Here is a 23,622-nt window from a genome sequence, read left to right on the forward strand (position 1 = left end):
ACTCTCCCATCCTCTTGATTAAAATAGTATTGTGGGATCTCTTACCTTCACTGAGGTCAGACATTAAATTCTAACTGCACCTGTTGTGTCAGTCCAGATTTTAGTTCATGTCCCTAAACTTGTACTTGAGCCTACCAGCTTCTGACTGAACATCCAGACTACTCAATGAGTTGAGGGTGACACTTTTCCCTACTCATGCAAACAAGATTCACAGCACAGTTTGGTTTTGTTTGCAGGAATTTTTGTTCATGAGTCTTTTCCCTTGAACAAAATTATATTTATCATCAAAGATGCATGTTTATGTTAACTCTTAGAAATTGCCTGTCATTCAATTGGTTGTTGCAATGTAAAACAGACCTGTGATACAACCTGTTTGGACAAGTTCACTCCATGGCTATGTGCTTGACTTATAAGCCATTCTGTTTTGTGGGTATCCGGAGCAAAGGTGAGGGCCTTCTCTGCATGAACTTCTCTGAGCTCAGACCCATGAGCGTCAATGGCCCGGATTGCGAACAAACTGCATACTGTCTTGATCAGCAACAGGCTGTAACATGATGCATGATGAAGAGTAGACAAGAGACATTTCCTTCAAAGACTATCTCTTTAACTTCTGAAATTGAATTTGCAATTGGAATCCATTTTCATAATTTGACTCAATATCAGTTTATCGAAATGAACAAAAATTGCAAACCAGCTGTATTTTGGTCGTGATTGTGGCTGATTAATCAGAGCCATTTAGAATATTTCAGAGGTGATTGTAAGTAATTAGCATTACAAGCCCTGCCATTTCCCCAGGCCATGTTTCCTGATACTGGCCTCACTAAGTATGACCAGATTTTTATTTTTTGCAATTGGTATTTTGGCTGACACTAATACTGGAGGAACCTACTTCTCCCTCACGATTGACATTGATTGTCTTCTGCCAAGTTTATTGAGTTCTTAGGCCAGCGCAAATAATTCCCATCCTGTAACAAAAGTAGAAATTACTGGAAAATCTCAGTAGGTCTGGCAGCATCTGTGGAGAGAAATGAGAGTTAACGTTTCTGGTCCAGTGACCTTTCATCAGAACTCTCATTCTGTAGCGACCTTTGCTTGTGCACTGCATACGATCCTAACTCCCAGAGCATTGAAATGACCCATATACTCACATTTTCCTTCATACAAATCTTCAAGTCTATTTTTGATGCTCAGATTTTTGTTGCATCAAGAACTCATTTAGTGTCTTTTTTTACAAAGCCCCTTTGTATCTTTCCCCTCTCAGTTAGCAATTATGGTCAGGGAGGATGCAGATTAGTTTGAATGGTATTAAAAAATCTGTTTTACATTTACACATGTACATTTCCAGTGAAGTCTAGAGGAAATACTGAAAACTACAAAAGATTGACAAGTCACCAGGAGGTTACATTGGGAGGAAGGAACGACACTGTGGGAAAAATATTTTCTGATTAACTGATCATTAAAATTTGCGCACTGTGGAATTTCATTTTATTTTCAGAGTTGCTTTTTAATCAGTTGTGCAGGGCTAAATACTGTAAAACAAGAAATTATGAGAATGCTGAAAATTTGAAATTGGATTGACTTATTTTGTGCGCCCAGATTTCTAGCTGCCCAGGAACTGGTTTACTCACTACTGGTTGCTCTATGCCAAAAGTGGGGCAGTTCATTCTCAGAGAATTTAGAAACAGAAGGATCCATCGTATTGCAGAGATTACGTACTAGAGTTTTCCAGCTTTGACTGTTATTTGGTGCATGCACAAAAGCCTGAATGGGCTCTTTCTGAGCTGTAACAATTCTGTGATTCTGAGATTCTGTTGATTAGGGCTTTGCTGTTTGAGGGAACAAGTTTTCCATCTGATCCTCCTCAGAGGCCTCAGGTAGGAAAGTACATTGTGATGCCCTGAGTTTGTGAAAGGTGCAAGGTAAATAAGAGGTTGTGCTTTTCGCACTTTGTTAAAGTAGGAAGTTGGAAACTTCATTTTCAGTGATGACGATATGTTCCAATTAACTACGTGTCTGATGGTACATTCATACTTCAGATGTCCTTTGAGACATCAGCAGTGATGATGAGTGTTTGTCATATGTGTCTTGATTTAAGATGGACTTTTAATTAAAGTTATTTCTTGGCTTGGCTTCTTCAATGCTGAACAGAGATACTGCTGTGTACAGAAATTATCTGCATCAACAGTTTTCATCATCTTTTCAAAGAAGCCAACTGAAACTAAAGATTTTAACATGGATAGCAGCAGAAGTGTTTGCATTTCATTTCCCATTGTTCTTAACTCATCTTTCCACTTAACCTTTTTCAGTCCCGTTTCATTACTCCCTTTGAAAGCTTTTGTGGCTGAAATCATTATAGTTTGCAGTTTTGGCAGCACCCAAATGCAAGTGTTTGACTGTTGCCGTCAGTTGAAATGACCAGGAGCTTTCAACCACCAACCTCCAAAACCAGTGAGAGTGAATGAACCTTTGAAACTGTCTCAATTATATTGCACATACCAAGTGGGGTAGGGTTGGCATTCCAGTGTTGCTAAATATTGAGAAACCGGACGAAGCTGGCAATGATGAGGCATGACTGATGAGATGCTGGAGGTTAAAAGACAACAGGTATAAAACCACAAGACAGATTTGGATGAAGCATCATATTTTAGATATTGGGAGGCGGAGAGTGGACTCGGACGTTTTGGTATGGCTCAATTGGTGAACATGAATTAGGAAATGGAAACAGGTTATATGAAATATCTGATGCTTGTTAAGGTGATATGTTTAGCAGTATTGGCTTGCTGTGGAAGTTACTTTGTTTGCATTTAAGTTTAGCATGTGTGCACGTAAGTTCTTTGGTATTTCCAGTGATGTCAAAAATGAGCAGACGCCCCTCTAGATCCTTGAATGTGGATGTCACCCAAACTTTGGGGCTTCAGTTGGACACTGTTTGGGTCAACTCTTGTTAAAGCCTTTCAGTGGAAAATATCAGCAATGTGCTCTGTTTTGGGGTAGGATGAAGAAAGAAACAAAATAGATGGAGAGGTTGAATATTAAGATAGGCTCCCTATTCCAAGAATGTTGCTGTCAGCTGCAGACTTGTGAAACATTGCCTAGTGCAGAGTTGGCTTTTTCACCAAACCAAAGCTTTTGACGTTGGACAACCAAATCAGGAAATGAGTCTTGCGGGAATTTGGAAGTGGATTATTTTCATTATTAGTGAGATGTTTTTGGCATCAATGGTGTGGCCAGGATTTATGTTCCTAATTGTCCTTGAGAAGGTGATGGTCAACAACTGCACTCTGTGTGGTGTAGGCACATGCACAGTATTGCTTGCAAGGAACTGCAATAACTTTGGCCCAATGATAAGGTTATAGTTCCAAGATAGCAAGGTGTATTGTTAGGACGAGGAGGTTGAACCCCTCTAATAATTAAAACGGAAACACCCAGGGAAGCTTGCCTTACCTCATCATCTGATAAAGGAAATGGGAGAAAATGGTATGACTTGCATTTCAACCCCCAATCTGTTATACAGGAGAGATTAAATGAAACAAAATCCTTTCACTCACTGTATAAGCAACAAGGAACAATTTATTTGTCTACTGTAACAGTGAACAAATTAACAGACCTACTAACAAACCGAACAATTCCCCCTTAACTACAAACTAATCCCTAATAAAACAAAATGCTGATGGTATGCTGTTCCAACAAATACAAGTCCCACCTGTATAAACCAAAGTAATGAGAGAAATAAAACATTAAACTTTAGACTCTGAAAACTACAGTCAGGATGCATCTTCTGGAATGCTTTGCAACCTCTCTGCTGATCATCAGCCGGGAACGCCTTTCTCCATTGAATTCTGGTATCTGAAACGCCTCACTCTGTTGAATTCCGATGTCAGGAATATTAGCTAAGAGTGTCTGGTACCTTTTAGGAGGTGCTTAATCAGAGAGCTTAAAGATTTCTGTGAGAGCCAGAGTTTTACTGTTCTGATAGCAGTTTGCTGAACCTTGATTTTCAAAAATCCACTTCTTATATATCCTTGCTGACCTGTCAATTTTCTTATAATAACATTGGTCCTCGGTTGTCAACATTATCAGATTTAAATTCAATTGATTTGCAGTCTCTAAGTGCCTGGTTTAAATTAATTGGCTGATATTTAAGAAAGTTTCCTTAACATCAAAACACACAGCCAGTTGATACATAAGTTTCAATTTCAGAACTGTCTGTACATCTGCAGCTGCTTGCGGACATCTTTGTCAAAATCTCCAAGCTTAGAAAAGCACATCACTTCTTAAAGGGACTACACATCTTCCCCCCCCACCCCTGCCCCCCCCATTTTTACAAACAAATTCTTACTTCCTGTCTTCCAATTCATAAGTACGCTACACAACTTCGCAATGATATGACTTCAAGGGGTATTTGTAGTTTTTGGTCTCACCACATGTCTGCTGTTCTTGGTCCATGTGCTTGGAAGGCACTGTTGAGTTGCTTGGCAGCTTAGTGAGTTGCTGAAAATTCATCTTGTTGGTGGTACACACCTACTGCCCCTGTGAAGGGAATGAATATTGAAAGTAATGGGTGAGGTGCCGATCAGTTGAGCTGCTGTCTCCTCATTGCTGTCGAGCTTCTTGTGTGCTGTTGGAGCTGCATTCATCCAGGACACCTGACTTGTGCCTCACAGATGGTGGGCAGACTTTGGGGAGTCAAGAGATGTGTTGGTTCTCACCTCCAACCTGCTTTTGTATGAATCTTGCTGATCCGGCTTCTCCTGGTCAATGTTAAGCCTGAAATGTTCGTGGAAGGATGGTTGTGTGTTATCTTGAAGCACAAAGCTCAAGCGCTGATTTTGGAGAGCAACACATTTTCATTATCCAGGCAATCACTGTTCAATCCAAAACAGAAATGGACTGAACATAATGCACTCCATGCTAATTAATTTGGAATCACATGTTATCAAAGTGTCTCTGATTAGGGAAAATAGCATCTGCTTCATGCATCTTTGGCCATTGGTTTCATCTTGTTGTGAAGAAACAGATAAACTTGTAATATGGCAATGCTTCAAATGTTGCTATTCCATGTCGTAAAAGCAACGTTGAACATTTGACACCATGAACTAATGGCTCTGATTAAACTGGTCAGGTTTGTACCGTATCTGTATGAATGAGTTGTCCTCCATCATCCTTGATGATATTTCAGTTGAGCTTGAGGCTCAAGTACCCTGGGTTAGACACGAGGGAGGGGAGACTGATGCACGTGATGGACAAGTTGCATTTTAAAACATTCAAAGTGTTGAATTTTATTCTGTAGAAGTTGACCAGGTAAAACGGACTAGAACAACCAGTTTGAACAGGATGTCATTCTATGCTCCCCTGCAATAAAAACAACACTGAAATTGTTCCATAAAATCCAGGCTTAAAGAGACTGTGAAACTCTTCTTCCTGTAACAGTGACAGTAATGTCACCAAGCAGCTCCAATTAGTTCTTGAAATGCAGACACAGTCAAGATGAACTCAGTGTCTCAGACACTGCCCACGTTTCAGCTTTGTTGTCAGCTGATTGAAAGAGATCTATCTTGAGCACCCTACACTCTAAGTTCATGTTCTCAGACAAACCATTATTAATTGCTTCAAAGAGGCCAGTCGTTTTGTTGTAAGGAGAAATGCAAGGTGATTAACAACCTGCTGCTTTGTGTGCCTTACACTGCTAGTTTCGCAGGTCACTTGCCTGCTCGCTGCTGAACATTGTTCATGGGACCACTCCAAGGAGGGAACGTTCATAATAAAGTAGGATGATCAGCAGAAAGTGAAGCTAATTGAATTAATTCTTTCTCTTGACCATAACCTAGACATGACTTTGTCGTTCCCAAAAGCCATTTGCTTTGTCCCCCCCCGTGGATAAGTTCTGTTGCTGTCCCCGCAATATGTTCTTAATTTACATTAGTAATAGGTTCCATGTGAAACTCATGTCTGTGAACCACATTGGATTGCTTGGGACAGAACTTGAAGGTTGAGAAGCTGATAAAACCAGGTTCTGCAGATCTACGGCAATTGAAGAATCATTGTTCACCCCACCAGTACCCATGTCCAAAGGATCGCAAACCGTCATTTCTGCCACCTCCACCGGGATGCCACCAGCAGACACACATTCCCCTCTCTTCCCTTCTCAGCATTTCACAGGGACTGTTAACTCTGCTTTCACTCCACAGATGCTGCCAGAACTGCTGAGTTTCTCCAGCAATTTCTGTTCTTGTTTCAGATCTTCAGCATCCGCAGTTCTCTGTTTTATTAGCATGGTTGTTGTAGTGGGGCACGGCCTTCAGCATCCAATTCTTGCAGCAGCCTGTGTGATTTTTCAGCCCACACAGTGGTACATGGGTCACAAAAATCTGAACAGTCCTGAGCATTTGCTTCAATGCAGAAAACTGATCTCTGCCTCAATTCATTCTGCTTTTAGTTTTCCTGCATCATCATCGCTCTGCATCCCATACAGTGCATGGTATTTGACCGATCAGCTTAGAGGCTACCACAGCCAAGTTTTTTTTCTTTATTCTTCCATAGATTGTGAGCATCGCTGAGAAGGCCAGTATTTATTGTTGATCCCCAATTGTCCTTAAACTGATTGGCTTTCTCGACGGTTTTAAAAGAAGGAAATTGGCATTAGGTTTCAAGCAGACAGGATGGGCTGAATGGCCTCTTTCTGCACTGAAATAGTTCTGTGAATTTGGGATTTTAGAGGACAATTGAGAGTCAACCACATTGCTGTGGGTCTACAGTCACATCTATGCCAGAATGGCTAAGTCTGACAAATTTCCCTCCCGAAATAGCATTAGTGAACCAGATGATAGAACAAGGATGATAATTTCATGATTACCATTACTGAGACAAGTTTTCAATTCAAGTTTATTTTTATATCCATGTTGAATTTAAATTCTATGAGCTGCTGTGGTGAAGTTTGAATCCTTGTCCTCAGAGTATGAGTCTGGGCTTTTTCATCACTGGTTCAGTGACTACGCCAATATGCTCCCCTCATCATGTTGCTTCATAACCTTGCATTCAGACATGAAGACTGGGTGCAAGCAGAGTGTAGAAATCCAACGTACCTTTTCTCCCTTGGTTGAGATGATTGTACAGCGTTTTGCTCTGGAGATGAACTACTTTTTATTGAGAATCTGGCCTTGTTCACTTTATCTACTGGCATTGCTTCACTGTCTCTGTCTGCTAATGAGTATGTTGACCAATAAAAACAAAATACAACAAAGTAATATGAGTCACTCTCTAAATTTCTTAGTACTGTGATCTGTCTCGAGGTGTGATTCTTCACCCTTGTTAAAGATTTTCTTTTCTGTGCTGGAGAAGAAAAATTGAGTGAGTTTAGATTTGTTGTGGATGGAACCTGTGGACAGTGACCTTATTTTCTACTTTTTATTTATAAGCTGCCTCATGATCCATGCCTGCTGTTGCAGAGTGGCAACTGTTTAAGCCTGGTGACTTGCTGTTGGCAGCAGTGGGATTTACAATTGCTGGGAAGGAGTTTAAGAAACCAGATTCTTGGCATGCAGTTGTAATTATGTTTAAGGAAACAGGTTTTTAAAATTCCTCATTATCAAGGCATGCAAACACAAAAAAGGCTGAGTTTCTGTCAGAGTTAAGCTGGGGATCGACGATTATGAAGAAAAATAGTTATAAGGTTTGTTTAGTAGTTTATATAGTGTTGCTAAGATAGTCACGTCGCGTTTTTCTTCTGCACATGTCCAGATGCTGTGAAAAGATTCTGTGTAAAAGAGGCCTGTCCGCAACTGAAACCACTGATGACAAATGAATGATACCTGATGCCTCATGGTCCAGTTTCTGTCAGGAGGCTAGACAAATAAGTAACTGAACCCTACGCTCTGCAGCTTTCTGTACTGGGTGTTGAATCCTTGCTCACATCTGGAGGCAAACAATGATGGCCCTTGGCCATCACATTTTATCAGTCGAGTGTCACGTCCTGAGCCACTTATTGTTGAATGTGCTCATCCTAGTCAAGCCAAGAAATGATGCAACCGTCCACTCGGGATGTTAAAGGAGGAAATTGGCATTGGTTCCGGAACAAGAGAAGACTGAGATTGTGGTTGGAAGGGGGTCTGGCCATGGGGAAAATAAGCAGTGTGCACCTTGAGAAGTGAAGTTGGCAGGCTGTTAGTTGTATGGCAAGTCAAGGGTTAAAAAAAAAAGCTGTTAAAGTTCTCAGTTCCTTAACCACGCAATGATGAATTTTAAACGTCCTTCGTGTTTGTTGCTAATACCCTGTCTGGCAGATATCTTATCTGTAGAAAGGTTCTCTTGCCAATACCTGCTTTAATTTGACTTCACTGCAGTTCATTGCCTCTGGTCATATTTTCCTGGCTATATTTCATGTAAGGTATACCCTCAATATTCCATGTGACAATTAATATGCTATGCACCTGGATGAGGTTCCCTTTTAATCACTTGCTTTCCAGGCTAGGTGCCCAGACTTCAGTCACACTTCCTTCTCCATCATCCCTCTCTACACTTGGAAAGGAATCTTCTCCGCTACCTTGTAAACATTTTTAAATAACATTGTTAAGGTGTGGGACTGGGAACCAAAATTAAAGGTGATGCTCTGATTTTGCACGTACGTTGTAAGGTGCATGCAGAATGCCTGCGGCCTCGTTAACACTCTGCACTTGTCCCCCGTAACGTCATCTGACTCTGCATCAGCCCGAGCTCAATTGCTGTTGAAACACTCGTCCAGTCTTTTGTTACCTTTAAAGCTTGATGTTTCTAACATGCTCCTGTCCAACACCCAAACCTCCCTACCCATGAATTTAAGATAATCTGAAACTCTGCCTATTTCCCAACACAGGTCAAGTCCCCTTCACCTAATTCCCAATTTTTTTGTAGCTTGAAAACCTTGTTCATTTTTTTCATTTTCCCAATTTAAGTATTTGCTTCAAAGTCATTTGAATAGTTTGAAAAGAGACTGGACGTGGCTTAGACGTATGAAATTGCAGGCAGAATAAACTTTCTGATGGAGGAGATGGTGAATGGGATTTGTGTGTGTGTGTGTGTGTGTGTGTGTGTGCGCGCGTTACATTGAGGTGGTGTAATCACTCTGTTTTTGTACACTGTGCCCAATACCTGATGTTGTGATTGTAACAAGGTCAGCCAGCAAACCTCACAGAACCCGAGTTCCCTTATTGGGGCTGTGAATCTGGTCCTATCAAGGAGCCTGGCTGACAAATATAACCAGGAGGTGTTAGGGGTTCTTTTCACTCTGAGAGCTGGTTTTGAGGGAGCGGGATCAGTTTCAAAGACTCTCTACATGTAAATAAAGGGTGCCTTGGTGACAGGATACAGGCCTCTGTGGAGTTATTTCGCCTGATATTGCTGTTCTAAATAGCTATTCGTTCCATATTACCTCAACTGAATAACATAAAAGAGCTGTCTTTCTTGTTTTCAAATCCTTCCCTGACCTGGTCCCTTTGTATGTGTGTGATTTCCTTCAGCCCTACAACTGTGTGCTCCTTCAGTTCTGGCCTCTTCTGTCTCGCCAGTTTCAATGCTGTACCATTGGACATAATCTCTGGAATGCCGTCCCTGAACTTCTTTCACCTTTTCTCCATTCAGACAGTCCATAAAACCTGCTTCTTTCTTCTTATCTTCTTTTGTGGCCTGTGTCAAAGTTGGTTTGATCCTATCCCTGTGAAGTGCTTTGAGATTATTTGCTACCTAAATGCAAGTTGTTGTTGCATATTCCGTACAGTCCTGTCAGATAGTTGCCTCACTGCTGTGCCCAGCCGTCTGTTGTTGAAGGCAAGTAACCAGATTGCTGAAGAAGCTCTTGCTGTTAAGATGATTTGTTGAGTTAACAAATGTTATGGGTGTAACATTCAAATGATTTTATGTAAATTGTTTCAAGGACTATGTGGAGATTATGTGATTATCAAGTTTATACAATGCTAAGGCCTGTTTTGTCTTGAATTACAATTGAGGCATTACTCGTTTCATTACACTATTTTAGCGCCATTTCATAATGAAGTGTTTTGTTTTCTGAATTCTGTCCCTGTTCACTGTTTACTGCAGCCTTTTCTACACAATTTACACACTAGGACTTGAAAACCTGAATTGGAAATTAAATCACAATTTCGAACAGGGATTCATTGAAAACCAGGAAGTCAGTGCTATTGGTCATTGAATCAGAGAGGTCTACAGCACAATAAAAGGCCCTTCCTCCCATAGAGTCAAAAACAAACACCGAATTATTCACATCCCATTTTCCGGCAAAATACCAGCCACTGGTCTTTCACAAAGCCCATGTCTAATACAATTTATTGGCCGCACGTAGATGTTGAGGAATATTCGAACACAATCCCATGCCATTATCCCAGGCCACTCCCTCCAATTTCACCTCCATTGTGTTAGCCACTGTTGCCTTCACTCTGACGGAGAATTCCACGTGGAATTTTTTTGATTTTTTTTCATACTTAAAGTGTTTTAAAGCTAAAACGCGCCGGATGATTGTTGTGTCCACGTATTTTTCTTCTGATGTGCAGCGTACCTCCCCATTGAGAGTTATAAAGGTAACAGCACAGGAGGTCGTTCAGCCCACTTTGTCTGTCCCAGAGCTAGTCACTGGAATTGTGTATGTTCATTTCATTCACTAGCCTGGCAGACATGGCCCTAGCCTTTTGGGGTGCCTAGGGTGGAGGAAGCTCATGTCATGTTCCAAAGGTGTGTGTGCGTTGACTTTGATGAATAAAAGAAACTGGAACTAATATCCAGATTCACTAATTAAACAAAACTGACTTGTGGTAGCCCCTGAAGGGGAATATGTTCATTCTCTAGTTGGGACAAAGAACAGATTTCCACCAAGTTGGGGCTGGCCTGTGGAAGACCATGTATGCATGTGCTGTACGAAGGATAGTGAATAAACCTCTTGGAAGGTAGATGGGCTCCGACTTCCTCCTTTGCCAGATGTATGTTTACCATATTAACACCCCACTCCACAGCGCCGGTGTAAAATCCAGGCTGACACTGCAGTTGTACACCAAGGCAGTGCTGAACCCTCAGTTCCTGCTCAATGAAAGAGATGATAAACTGAGGCCTTGTTTGCCTCTCGGGTCGAGATCTCTCAGCCACTATTGAACAACAGGAGACCTCCCTGGTGTTCTGACCCTCACGCAACATTAAAAGAGAAGGTTTGATCATTGTCTTGCAGTTGTTTGGGGACTTGGCTGTGCTGAGATTGCTTGCTCAGTGACAACTGTGACCCCACTTCTCGAATACCTATTTGACTGGAAGGTTCTTTGCCATGTCCTGAGGACGTGAAGCACACTTTGTGAATTCAAATGTTTGTTTCATATCTTTCCTTTTGACATATTTAGTCAATTTTCATTATCTTTTCTGACTGCTTGTGGAGAACTGAGGGCCCTGCAATTAGTTTTCACCAGGTCAGTTATTCTGGTTTCTGACAAGGTCATAGCTAAAATTTTATTTAGCATTTCTTTCATCATCTAAGACTGAGGACCTTGTGACTGTCATTCATTTGTTTGGCTGAAAGTGATGTGGGTTTGCAGGGTTACTGACGAAAGGATAAACACCAGCATCTTATTGGAAAATGCTGCTCAGTTCCTTCTTCTCATCACCCATTGAGTTTAAGGCCATAACTAAGTGTAATTGCCGGGTTGTACATTGAAACCGTTCATCATAAGACAAGAGCTGTGGCATTTACTGCAGTTGTGCTGTTGATGAGTGCTATTTCAGTGTGCATCTTTCTGCAAATTACTAAATCTCACCATCTGCATTGCTACTGTCACTAGATTAGGCCTATGTTTAGTTGTTTCAACTATCCGCCTGTGTTAGCTTAGACAAAATGATCAAATACTTCTGTCTAACTGGTTGGTGTTCTGCAAGGAGTGTTTGTATTATGGGTATTGATGGGCATATGTTGCTGTTAGTATGAAGAGATGTTTGGCTGTGCTTGTTCTGCCTATGACACTAAAGCAGCTATAGATTGATGAGTAGCCAGTCTAAAATTCTGATTCAACTCTTCCTGGAGGAGTGAGTCAGCATAGCACCCTCCCAGCATTTTATAGTAACTGGCTGAACACACTAAAGTGACGTGGCAACACAACATTACAGTATCTCACCAGGCTGCCCAACCTTATAGGTTTCTTCTATAGTTTGTTACAATGCCAATCATTTGACCAGCACAGTGTGTCACTTCTACCACTGTAGCTTTGTTTGACAACTAGCTGAGTCCTAGATAAATTGGAGCAAACTAAGGAAGAACTGCAGGAAGGTTGGAGAGAATTAAATATTTGCTGAAGTCATTATCAGAAAAATAGCCACACCCATGAATGTTCCAGCACAGAAAATTGTTTCGGAATGAATGCATGGCTTCATTTTCCCTCCTGTTTACTGGCTGAATAAGAATTTCAGAGCCAGCCCGAAGTTCTTGTTTGGTGACTGATACTGAAAATGCATCACAAGTATTAGGCCACCATGAAGCTAATTGTGGTGCATGGTCTTTCAGCTTTCCTTCATTCACAGAACTGTGTCACGTTGGACTGATATGTCATTACTAACCAGGAGATTGTTGTCTTGAAGTTCATGCTGTTCCTTTCTGGTAGAGATCACAGAATCACTGAGGGGTTACAGGACAGAAGGAGACTCCTTGGCCCATTGTTTTTGTGCCACCCTTCTTCCGGAGCTAATCCCATACCCACCTTGTCCCCTTCCAAATGTTTTCGCTTTCAGTAATCATCCAACTCCCTTGTGAGAGTCCTGATTGAATCTGCCTTCACAACATTCACAGACACTGTTCCAGTTCCTAACCACTCACTGTTTAAACACATTTTGCTTCGAGACACCTCTGGCTTTTTAGGAAATTCAAAGCACATCCAAATGATGGTGAAGTGTTCTGATTCTAGACGTTGGCCAGGGTGGACCAGGGAATTTAAAACATTGCAGAATTGTTTGGCCTGAAACTGCAATGCCAATGAGATGTCATGTTTCTCATTTTTTACTTGAAGTCAGTCTTGTGTTGGAGCCCTGAAGACGGATTGGATCTTTGGAGACAGTGGTATTGATTCAACAGTTGATGACTGACAAGTAGGGTGTCTCAACTAGATTGTTGCTAAGCTAAAATAGGTCAGTGATTCACACTGAGCAAACTCATGTTTCAAGGTGTCTGTAGCACCAAGTTGCTATGGTGCATTTTGTCAAGTGGTAGTGACACAGTGCTGATGAACAGATGTACTGAGCAGTGTGTAGGGGATCAAATGCATTGCATCTAGACTGGGCCTTCAAGTCTTCTCTTGGCAGGTCTCTCATTTTCCATTCCCTCTAAACTGAACCAAACCTGATTTACCATCATCTTGGTCCTTTAGTGATCTGTTAACTGGAATAACAAATTGAATCTTTTTGAAAACAATCATTTCTGTTTTCATTTCTTACATTGGCATGCTCAGCCTGCTCTCAGAAATCCCCTTTAGCCAAACCACCAAACACCCTGCCCCATCCCCCAACACAACCCATCCTCCCCAAAGAAGGACCCATGTGGGCTCCCTGGTCTTCTGTACATCGGCCAGCATGCTACTCTTGGTTTCTGTGTACCTGTGATCAGGTGCTTACTGCTACTCACTGGCTCCTACTGGTGTGAGCTCATTGAACCCCTGTACGCAGAGAATGATCAAATCCCTACAGGGCAGATAAAGGCCATTCGGCACATCGAATCTGCACTGACCCTCCAAAGAACACCCAACCCAGACAACCCCCATTCCCATAGCCCTGTTTTTACCACAGTTAACCCATCGAGCTTGTACATTCCTGGACAGTATGGGGCACTGGAGCAATTTAGCATGGCCAATCAACCTAACCTGCACATCTTTGGACTGTGGGAAGACACAGGAACACCCAGAGGAAACCCATCCAGACACGGAAAGAACATGCAAACCCCACACAAACAGTCACCCAAGGCTGGAATCGAACCCGGGTCCCTATCACCATTAGACAGAAGCGCTTTCCACTGTGCCATCATGCCACCCAGGACAATCAACAGAGGCCTGGGGAATCCTCTTGTGTTCAATGTCATTCTCTTAAGTGATTTTCTTTTCAAGCTGTGTTAATGGGTATTTTGCTGAATGCGTAAACATAAGGTGTAAGACCCAGAGTTGTCTCTAAGCCCCTTGAATCTGCTTTGCCTTTCAGCTGATGCACCTCATCTCCACTTTGCCACCATGTCCCCATATCTTTGTCTCCAAAAATCTAGTGACCTCATTCTTGAACCTACTCGAGAGCTGAACATCAACAGCCCTCAGGGTCAAGAATACGAACAATATCTAAGCCTTCGTTCTCAAAAGCTGCCCCCTTGAGGTTCCAGATTCTCCAGCTGCATAAGATCGAGGACCAATGTGAGAACGTTGAACTGTGCTGCCATCCTACATGCTGTACCATTCCAGTTAATTGAAGAAAGCAAAGCTGAAGCCCAATTTGAACTGACCTTTATGTGTGGAAGAGTTAGTCATGTTCCTTGCTGGGTTCGAGCATCCTGTATGATCTTGCCACTTGTCCTGAAGTGATGCTCGTGCTGTTGCCTCCCTGGCAGGGAGCACTGCCTGCTTATTCAGAGCGACCTGTCATTTGGCAGAACAAATTGCTGCCTGCTGTCAGTGCTGCCCTTATGCTTCATTGTGCCAGGTTGAATTTGGCATCGGTGCAGCTTCTGCCACTGATCCAGGCTAATGTTGGAAGCAGCATCTGTGGTGTTGTCTGATCTGAATCTGACTACAGAGAAGATTGGTGCTGGGAATTGTAGTGAGAAATGTCATTGGAAGTAAGCAGGTTCCGCAACAGACCACAAGCCCATTACTATTTGTAAGGTTCAAGCCTTTATTCTAAATGCAGTTTCTGATGTTTAACACATTGGCATGGATCGAACAAAATAAGCAAATAACTTGCATCTACATGGTGCCGTTCAGAATGAAAAGCAATTTAGAGTGAAATGAGCTTTTTTGTTTGTCACAGTTTTTGTGGAAATGCTCACGTGATCATTAACCCAGTACATACAGTGAGTGAGCAGGCAAGGTGCGGATGGTTGGAGCTGCAGTCAGCTACAATGTCCAAGGAGTAGTGGGATGATTAGTGTGCAACGGTGGCTTAGCAAATCTATGCCAAGTGGCTTCTGCTGCTCTTACCCAGGTTTTACCATCTTCTATTTGGGCAAGGTGAAAGGGCCTTCATTTGTTTGGTGTGCAATGTGTGGAATAATTGTAGGCAGGGTGGGCAGTCTTTGACAGTGTCGTAAAGTCATACAGCATGGAAACAGACCCTTCAGTCCAATTTGTCCGTGCTGACCAATTAGTAACCAAATTTTCAAATCTTTTTTCCACTGCCAACCTCTGAATGCTCAAACATACAGATTAGGAGCAGGAGTAGGCCACTCAGCCCCTCAAGGTTTTACTACCATTCTAAAAGATTGGGGTTGATCTGATGACGCCATATTCTCACTATCACCTTTCACCACCAGGCCTGTCAACAATCTACTTGGCTGTGTGTCAAAAGCATTTGACAGTACTTTGCAATTATTTGGCACCTTGAAAATCATCACCCTCAGGATGTTAATACATTATATCAACAACTAGAAACTGAACTGGACCAGCCATATAAGTACCTAAAGCAAGTTCCATCCAAGCTCGTCGCCGTCTTCACTTAGAACTATGTCATTGGGTCAAAATCCTGGAACAGTACCAAGAGTGTACCCACAATGTGGACTACAGTGGTTGAAGGCTTGCCACCATTTTCTCAGGCCCTGTATGGGATGGCAATAAATACTGGACTGGCCAGCGGTGTCCACATTACGTGAATGAATAAAAAGAAACCCCAAGGCACTTCACAGTTGTGTTGTCAAACGATATGTGACTTGGAACCGCACATAGAGGTATTAGTGACCAGAGTTTTAGTTATGGAATTCCTTTTTAAAGAGTGTTTTAAAGGCGAGGAGAGAAGCAGAGAAGTGGATTCATTTGGGGATTCTAGAGCTCAGAGCGTAGACAGCTTACCTAATGATATTTGCTAGTTCTGCATCACTGGGTCCCTCCTACTCACTTTAGCACAAAATCTTATGGATTACACTACTTCCCACTTGGTGAGGATGGATCAAGTGGGAAGATATTGAACTTCTTCATTCGTAAATGTAGCATTTAATTGAGCCAGGTTGGTTATGGAGCTGGAGAAAGGGTGAGTCAGGCCCAGTAGCAGGCAGAGTGTTGGATCGCGGGGAGGGGGTGCTGTGTGGTCTAAGGGGATGTCGGTTCGGGGTCTGGAGGGTGTAAAATGTCTGGGTGATTAATTTTTGGGTATCTGTGAGGTAAGTTAGTTTAATAGTTACTCAAGAGTTAGATGAGGACAGACTTTTCCTCAGTAATTATTTGCTTCCCTTCAGTGGAACCCTCCAAATGATACTTTCAAAGAGTTCCAAGTGTCAGGCAAACTACTGAGGCAAGTCTTCAGTATCCTGGGAATTCTTTCAGACTCTACAATGGAGATTTTGCAGGGTCCTGTCAGCAACGTTCAACCGCAATCTATAATCCATGAGGAATAGGAGCAAGAGTGGGTCATTCAGCCCTTCAAGCTTGCCTCACAGTTCTATAAGATCATGGCTGATCTACCCCAAGCCTCGATTTCTGTTCAGTCCTAGCTCCTTATCGCCCTCAACTCACTGATGTTTCACAAATCCACCTCCCTTTTCTTCAAATACTTTGATTGATCTAGGCTCCGCAATCATCCAGAGTAGAGAATTCCAGAAATTCGCTACCCTTTGGGAGAAGAAATTCCTTTGCATCTCAGATTGAAATCAATGTCCCCTTCTTCTGTAACAGTGTCCCCGGTTTAAGATTTTCCCATTTGTGGAAAAATGTCTTGACGTTCGAGGTTTTATAATGTAAGCTATAAAAATATTATAGATTGTATGAAGTGTTGGGAAGTCAACTTTATTGTTATTTGTCCCAATCTGTGGAAATTTTCGACTTTATTTTCTTACTAATTCCCCAGAGATCTCACACTTGGTCTACTTTTTTTAAAAAAATGGTTTCTGACTCCCTGCCAGATTCTAACATAAATTTGCAGGCTATTCTTGAACTGGAACAACTGGTGAAAAGCGACTTGGAGATTAAGTTTAATCTCCTTGCTTCTTTTGCAATTTGGCTCTTAAGCATATTTTTCTGACTTTTTTGATGCAGGAGACACTGATGTTCAAGTATTTAGTCAGGATTTATACAAAAAAAAAGCAGGTTGCTGTTCCTGAAAGGTTTTAGCTTGCAGAAAATTACAAATCAGGAGGGAACCAAGGCAGATAATTTCCAAAAAAAAACCCAAGCACTGCAAATGCTGGCAATTTGAAACAAAAGCAGAAATTGCTGGAGAAGCTTCTTCTGTTCTAAAGAAGGGCCACTGGACCTGAAACATTAACTCTGCTTTCTATTCACAGATGTTGCCAGACCTACTGAGTTTCTTCAGCAATTTCTGTTTTTGAGTCGCAACACATTCCTGGCTGATCTTCTGCTCTCAACCCTCTTCAAACTTCAGGTCGTTTGAAAAGTCTAAAATTTCTACCTCCATCTTAACTTACAGTAATTCCCCTTCCTGTGTCATCCCTGTAGGGATATGGGCAATGAGCAGGAGATCGGCATTAGGTCATGGTACTCTTTTGAAGAGTTGGTACAGACATAATGGGCCAAATGGCCTTCTGTGCTATAATATGCCTGTGATTCTATGGTGTGCTTGCTGACCTGCTCTGTTGACCAGGGAGGCAGCATCTTGCTTTTAAAATTGTCACCCTTGCTTTCAAATCTCTCCCTGGCCTGACCTTTTGAACAATTATGAGGGGAATTGAGACCATAGTCAGATCAGCCACGATGTCATTGAACTGTGGATCAAGCTTGAGTAGCTAAAAGGCAAATTCCTGTTCCTTTGATTCAAGCTTTGTAATCTCTCCCAACCCATCAGCCCTCTCGAGATATCAGTGCTGCTGTTCGCCCGGCCTCTTCTGTATTCTGTATCCTTAATGATAATTGTTTACTCTAGGTGAGCCTTCAGTTGACTGGGGACTAAATGCTAGTATTCCTTCCTTGTATTTCATTGCCTCTTTTCGCTTTCCTCATTTAAGACACTTGTCAAAATAGACCTCTTTGACCAAGATTTTGGTCATCTAACTTCATATCTTCTCGTGTTGGTTGTTCTCATCATTGGTTTTATAATGCTCGTGTGAGTTCTCCTTGACATCAGCTTGATTAGGTTACAGGTGCTAAGTAAAAAGGAAGTCACTTTTGCTACTATTTTCTTACCATTCCTCCCCTTTTCCAACTTCTTCAATTGGTTACAACCTGATAAAAAGATCACTGACAAGAAACACACACTCTTGCTTCTCTCTGCATATCCTGCCTGACCTGCTGAATAGAATCAGCGTTTTCTGCTTTTGTTTCCTGCATTTTCAGGGGTTTACTTTGCTTTAGATGACTGAACTAGTCAGAAAATTTGGAACAGGCAGCATCAGAGGAATAGGAATGTTGACGTTTTGGGTCAGGACCCTTCTTCAGAAGTGCAGAGGGGGAAGGGAGCTGGGAAATAAATAGAGAGGAGGGGTGGGGCTGGGGAAGGTAGGTGGGATGGTGATAAGTGAGTGATGGGGATTGCTCAGTGGGATGCGTGGGGCGGATAGGTGGGAGAGAAGATGGACAGGTTGCGTCAGGTCAAGGAGGCGAGAATGAGAGGGAGGGTTAGACATGGGTTGAGGCCAGGAGTGGGAGATTTTAAAACTGGTGAATTGCATGCTTAGGCCATCAGGCTGTAGGCTCCCAAGGTGAAATATGAAGTGTTACTCTTCCAGTTTGTGTGTGGTATCATTGTGGCACTAAAGGAGGATGGACGTCAACCAGAGAGTGGGAGAGGGAGTTAAAATGATTGGAGACCGGAAAGTTTTGTCATTTGTCGCGTACAGTCACAGATGCTCTACAAAATGGTCTCTGAGTCTGATCACTGTAGAGAAGGCCACATCAGGAGCAGCGGATACAGTAGACCAGGTTGGAGGATGTACAGGTGACCCCCTGTCAGATGTCAAAGGGTTGTTTTGGGCCTTGAATGGAGGTGAGGGGGGAGGTGTAGGCGCAGCTGTAGCACTTCCTGTGGTGTGGAGCGGTCGTGGGAGTCGCGGAGAGAGCAATCCCTATGAAAAGCAGATAGGGGTGGGGAGGGAAATATCTCTTTGGTGGTGGGGTCGGATTGTAGGTGGTGGAAGTGGCGGAGAATGATACGTTGGATGTGGGGTGATATGTGAGGACAAGGGGGATTCTGTCTTTATTTTTGTTGGGGGAGGGGGACTGAGGGCAGAAGTGCGGGAAATGCAAGTGGTGCGATTGAGGGCATTTTCGATCACTGGAGGGGGAAGTTGCGGTCCTGGAAAGAGGAGGACATCTGGGATGTGCGGGAGTGGAATGCCCTATCTTGGGAGCAGGTAGGGTGGAGGCAGAGGAATTGGGAGTATGGAACCGCATTCTTGCAGGAGGGTGGGTGAGAGGAGGTGTTGTCCAGTTAGCTGTGGGAGTCGGTGGGCTCACTGACCAGTCCCCACCACTCCCTACCTGCACCCACCTATCACCATCCCACTTACCTCCCCCAGTCCCACCCCTCCTCTCTTTATTTATTTCCCAGCTCCCTTATCCCTCCCCATTTCTGAAGAAGGGTCCCAACCCGAAACATCAACTTTTATGCTCCCCTGATGCTGCCTGGCCTGCTGTGTTCCTCCAGCTCCACACTGCGTTATCTCTGACTCCAGCATCTGCAGTTCTTGCTGTCTCTGAAATAATTCGGAAAGTTGCCATTCCTTTGCCTGTTGCTGGCCTGTTTAAAATGTATAATCAAGTTATTGACTTGTTCCGATGAGAGAGACATGTCCGTGATGTAAGAATGGTTTGAGCTGAGAGTTGGCAGTGCTGCTGGCTGTTTATTTCTCCTCATGCCGTCAACCCAAAGCACTGAATCCTTCGTCAATTCAACCAGGGACTGGCCATTTGGATAAAAAAAAAGAGCTGGCACCATCGCATCTCACATTTGCCCTGATTCACCACAGTGGCAAACAGGGTTTCAGGTGCACTCATTGCTATCTTGAGGATGCCCAATTTGGTAATGCAAGACAGTCAGGAGGTGAATGATAGTTTCAAATTGCTCTTGTTGCTCATGTTTGAGGAAGAAATATAGATAAAGTAAAGACAATCACAGTCCATCTATCAGGCTAAGCATTTTCAGAATCGAGAAGCTCATAAGTGGAGTCACAGATCTTTGACGGTATTAAAAATCCAGTCTTGGTGAGAAATTGTCAATATGTCAAAGTACCTCATTTGTGACAACGCTGGAGGACTTATTGTGACGATGTTTCTGTCCATTTGTTTCCCAGGTGGTTTTGCTATTGTGTTCCTAGTGAAGACTCATAATGGGGTTAAAAGTGCACTGAAGAGGATGTATGTCAATAATGAACACGATCTGCAGGTCTGCAAGCGAGAGATCCAGATCATGGTGAGTTGCAAACATTATGGCTTGGTGAACCCAACCTTTATAAATGGCTGCCTGCGCTTCACATTTTCAATCCAAGGGGAGAGGCTGGATTTGAGTCGGGGCAGGCAACTATAGAAGGACTGTGGAGGTAACCGGGTGCACAGGGTGGCTGGTTGAAAGACCTGCCATGGAGATCAGGCTGTGTCCAACGTATGAAAGTATAGAACAAAAATTGAAACCATTCTGCACCCATGCATGCACCCACCCACTGTACTCTATCAGTGCCACTTGGTGCTATTTAACTCATCCCAAACGCCTTTAGTAGCCTTGTGTCAACTTAACTCTGACCTGCGTCCCTCTGCTCTTGCGTCCACTATCGAAATAAACCTTGTCTCCACCATAGGAGACATGGGAATTGGTATCTCTCATGCAGCAATCTGTTCATAGAAATCATCAGCTTTTATCGACAGACCAAGGAAAAAAACAAGTAATTTTTTTTAGCATTCCAGATTTTCTTCCAAAAATTTCAAGGGAAGCATTTTTAAATGCCTTAACATTTTTGAAAGCTCCCTTTGATGGGTGCTCATGAAAGGCTTTGACAGCTGATTTTGATGGTTCTGTTGAGACCTTCCAATGACCTTGGCACGAATGAGTTCATGCTTTTTTTTGCACGCATTTGTGCCAACCTTTAACAATCCCATGAAACATGTCTATAGTTTGCCATTCGCCCTGTCTCTCCTTCTCAACTGGTGATGTTTCATCTGCAAGTTTACAGCCTGCAGGCATCTTTCTAGAAACTTAGCTTCTTTCCAACCACTTTCCTTAAAACTCTGGGATGCAACTTATCTCGTTCAGGAGATTTATCAACCTTCAGTCTAGCTGAACTTCCAAGAATTCTCTCCTTGCTAGTACTCGTTTCTTTCTCTTGCTCAGTTTTACAAGTTCTTCATGTTTCTGGTTGGTTTTTCAGCTTCATTCCTGCATGAAGACGATCCCAAAGTAACTGTTTAGCTTTGCCACCATTTCTGTATTCGCCATGTAAATTCTTCTGTCTCCACTTTAATGGTCCCACATTTGTCCTAGCTTGTCTTTTCCTTTTTACATCACAAAAGATGCTTTTACACGCTGCCTTTATATCTTTTGCTACCTTGCATTCATATTCAATTTTCCCTTTCGTTATCAGTTTTTTGGTCATTCTTGGCTATGTTTTAGCTTGCTGTCAATCCTCAGGCTTGCTGCCTTTTCTGGCATCCTTGTAAGCCTTTTCCTTTGATCTCACATAGTTTTGAATTGTTTTTGTTTGAAAAGGTAAATCAACCGTGGCAATTAGATGTTCATGTCTCACAAGAATGTGTATCTGTTGCAGACCATTTCGTACTTTTAATGCCAACGATTGCCAATCTAGAGATAAAGTCACCTTAGTCCCAGAAGACGATAGGGCTGCTGTGTCGTTAGAGTGAGATGACTGGTGGTGATTTAACCAGAGGATCACCATGCCTCAGACAAGAGGCGAGTTTGGGAAGTTCAGACCTTCGTGGTAACCTCAGCCAGAGTGGGAATTGAACATGTGCTTTTGGTGTCATTTTGCATTTCAAACTAGCTGGCCTGCCAACTGAACTACCCAATCCCCTGGCCATATTTTGTCGACTTCTGTGTGTGCTGTCATGTTGCTGCCCTGGCCTTGCTTGACAGATGCCCCCCCACCCAGAACTTTGCAGCTGGTTGGAGGAATCTCTGTTGTTCTCTGGGGTAGCAGCCTGACCATACAAGACGAAGAATAAGCTTCAAGTGAAGTCAATTGATTACAAAATTAATACATTATTAAAGGAAAAAAAATTACAGGGTAACTTGATGTCTAGTCAAGTTTTAGATAAAATAAATGTTGTTTTCTATATTATGGTTTGCAGCTTGTCTGGCAGAAAATATTTGAGAAGAATATTGGGAACCATTGCCCTGTGCTTCTGCACCACCAAAGGAAATGGATGTTCTTGACCTTTGTTGTCCACTTACTTTTTGTCCTCTCCTCTTCTGAAGATACTGACTCCTGCTCAGATACTGCTGTTCCAGCAACAACTCTTTGTTGTGTTGACCAATGGTGCAGTTCTCTCATAAGTCGACACAGACATTGAAAGTTAGCAGACTGTGCAGCTTACAGGGTGCACCATAACCAAGCCATGTGCAGTTTTTATTGAAGCTGACTCATTCTTGCTTTTTACCAGGAAGTTGTTGATGGCATTTAGCCATAGGCATCATGGCTCATTCCTACTCTTCCCCGACATCATGAACCCAGAGCTAATGCAGTCAGTTCTTGTAGCCCTTCTGCTGAGTTTGTTGATATCAGTGCATATGATACTTTGTGTCATAGAATCACTTCTTTGCAAATTGTTATTTAGACAGCAATATGATGCCAATAAAAACAAATGATGACCCACTTGTGTCCAAACTTTCTCTTTGTCGCAGAGGGACCTGGCAGGGCACAAGAATATTGTCGGATATATCGATTCTAGTACAACAGCTGTCGGCTCCGGAGAGGTCTGGGAAGTGCTGATCCTGATGGATTTTTGTCGAGGTGAGGACTTTTATCCCATTACCTAATGGTGCCTGCAATAATGCAGTGTTTGTGTGTCTTTATTTGTTGTCGGGTTGGGAATAAATGTCAAAGCCCTTTGTTTTAAATCCTTCATGGCACCTTAGTGTGTGTGTGGGGAATAAGCCTTCAGTGCTGAGGTATGAAAGCTATAGGGACTGATGGGCTTCGTTGCATGATTACCATGTTAGTTTACCAGCACACAGCTCATACGAAAGTTGTGAAACGTGTAGCAGCATTATTTTTCTCTTTACAGAGAGGAAAAATTCCATTTTAGTTATAAGTTGGTTGTTCACACAAAGTCCTGATTTGTTATGATTTGGTAAAACCTGCCTAATTGACCAAGCTCTTGTTGATCTGACGTAATGTTTCCATAAGTCTCATATTCTGTTTCATGAAATTGCTGTGCCACACCATCGGACTTGTCATTATTTTAAAGGCATCAAATAAGTGTCAGAGATAGTAGGAACTGCCGATGCTGGAGAATCTGAGATAACAAGGTG

At 42.6% G+C, this 23,622-nt stretch overlaps 1 protein-coding gene across 2 annotated transcripts in view; it reads left to right on the forward strand.

Moving 5' to 3' along the window:
* Positions 1 to 23,622, forward strand: part of aak1b (AP2 associated kinase 1b) — a 122,425-nt gene that overhangs the window by 3,374 nt on the left and 95,429 nt on the right. For both annotated transcript variants that reach the window (XM_048618629.1, XM_048618631.1), the window contains exons 2-3: positions 20,435 to 20,553; positions 22,993 to 23,101. In XM_048618629.1, coding sequence (XP_048474586.1) covers positions 20,435 to 20,553; positions 22,993 to 23,101 — 228 coding nt within the window. The remainder of the gene's footprint in view (positions 1 to 20,434; positions 20,554 to 22,992; positions 23,102 to 23,622) is intronic.

This window comes from Rhincodon typus, chromosome 40 (assembly GCF_021869965.1).
Source record: "Rhincodon typus isolate 14 chromosome 40, sRhiTyp1.1, whole genome shotgun sequence".
In the NCBI taxonomy this organism is placed as follows: Eukaryota; Metazoa; Chordata; class Chondrichthyes; order Orectolobiformes; family Rhincodontidae; genus Rhincodon; species Rhincodon typus.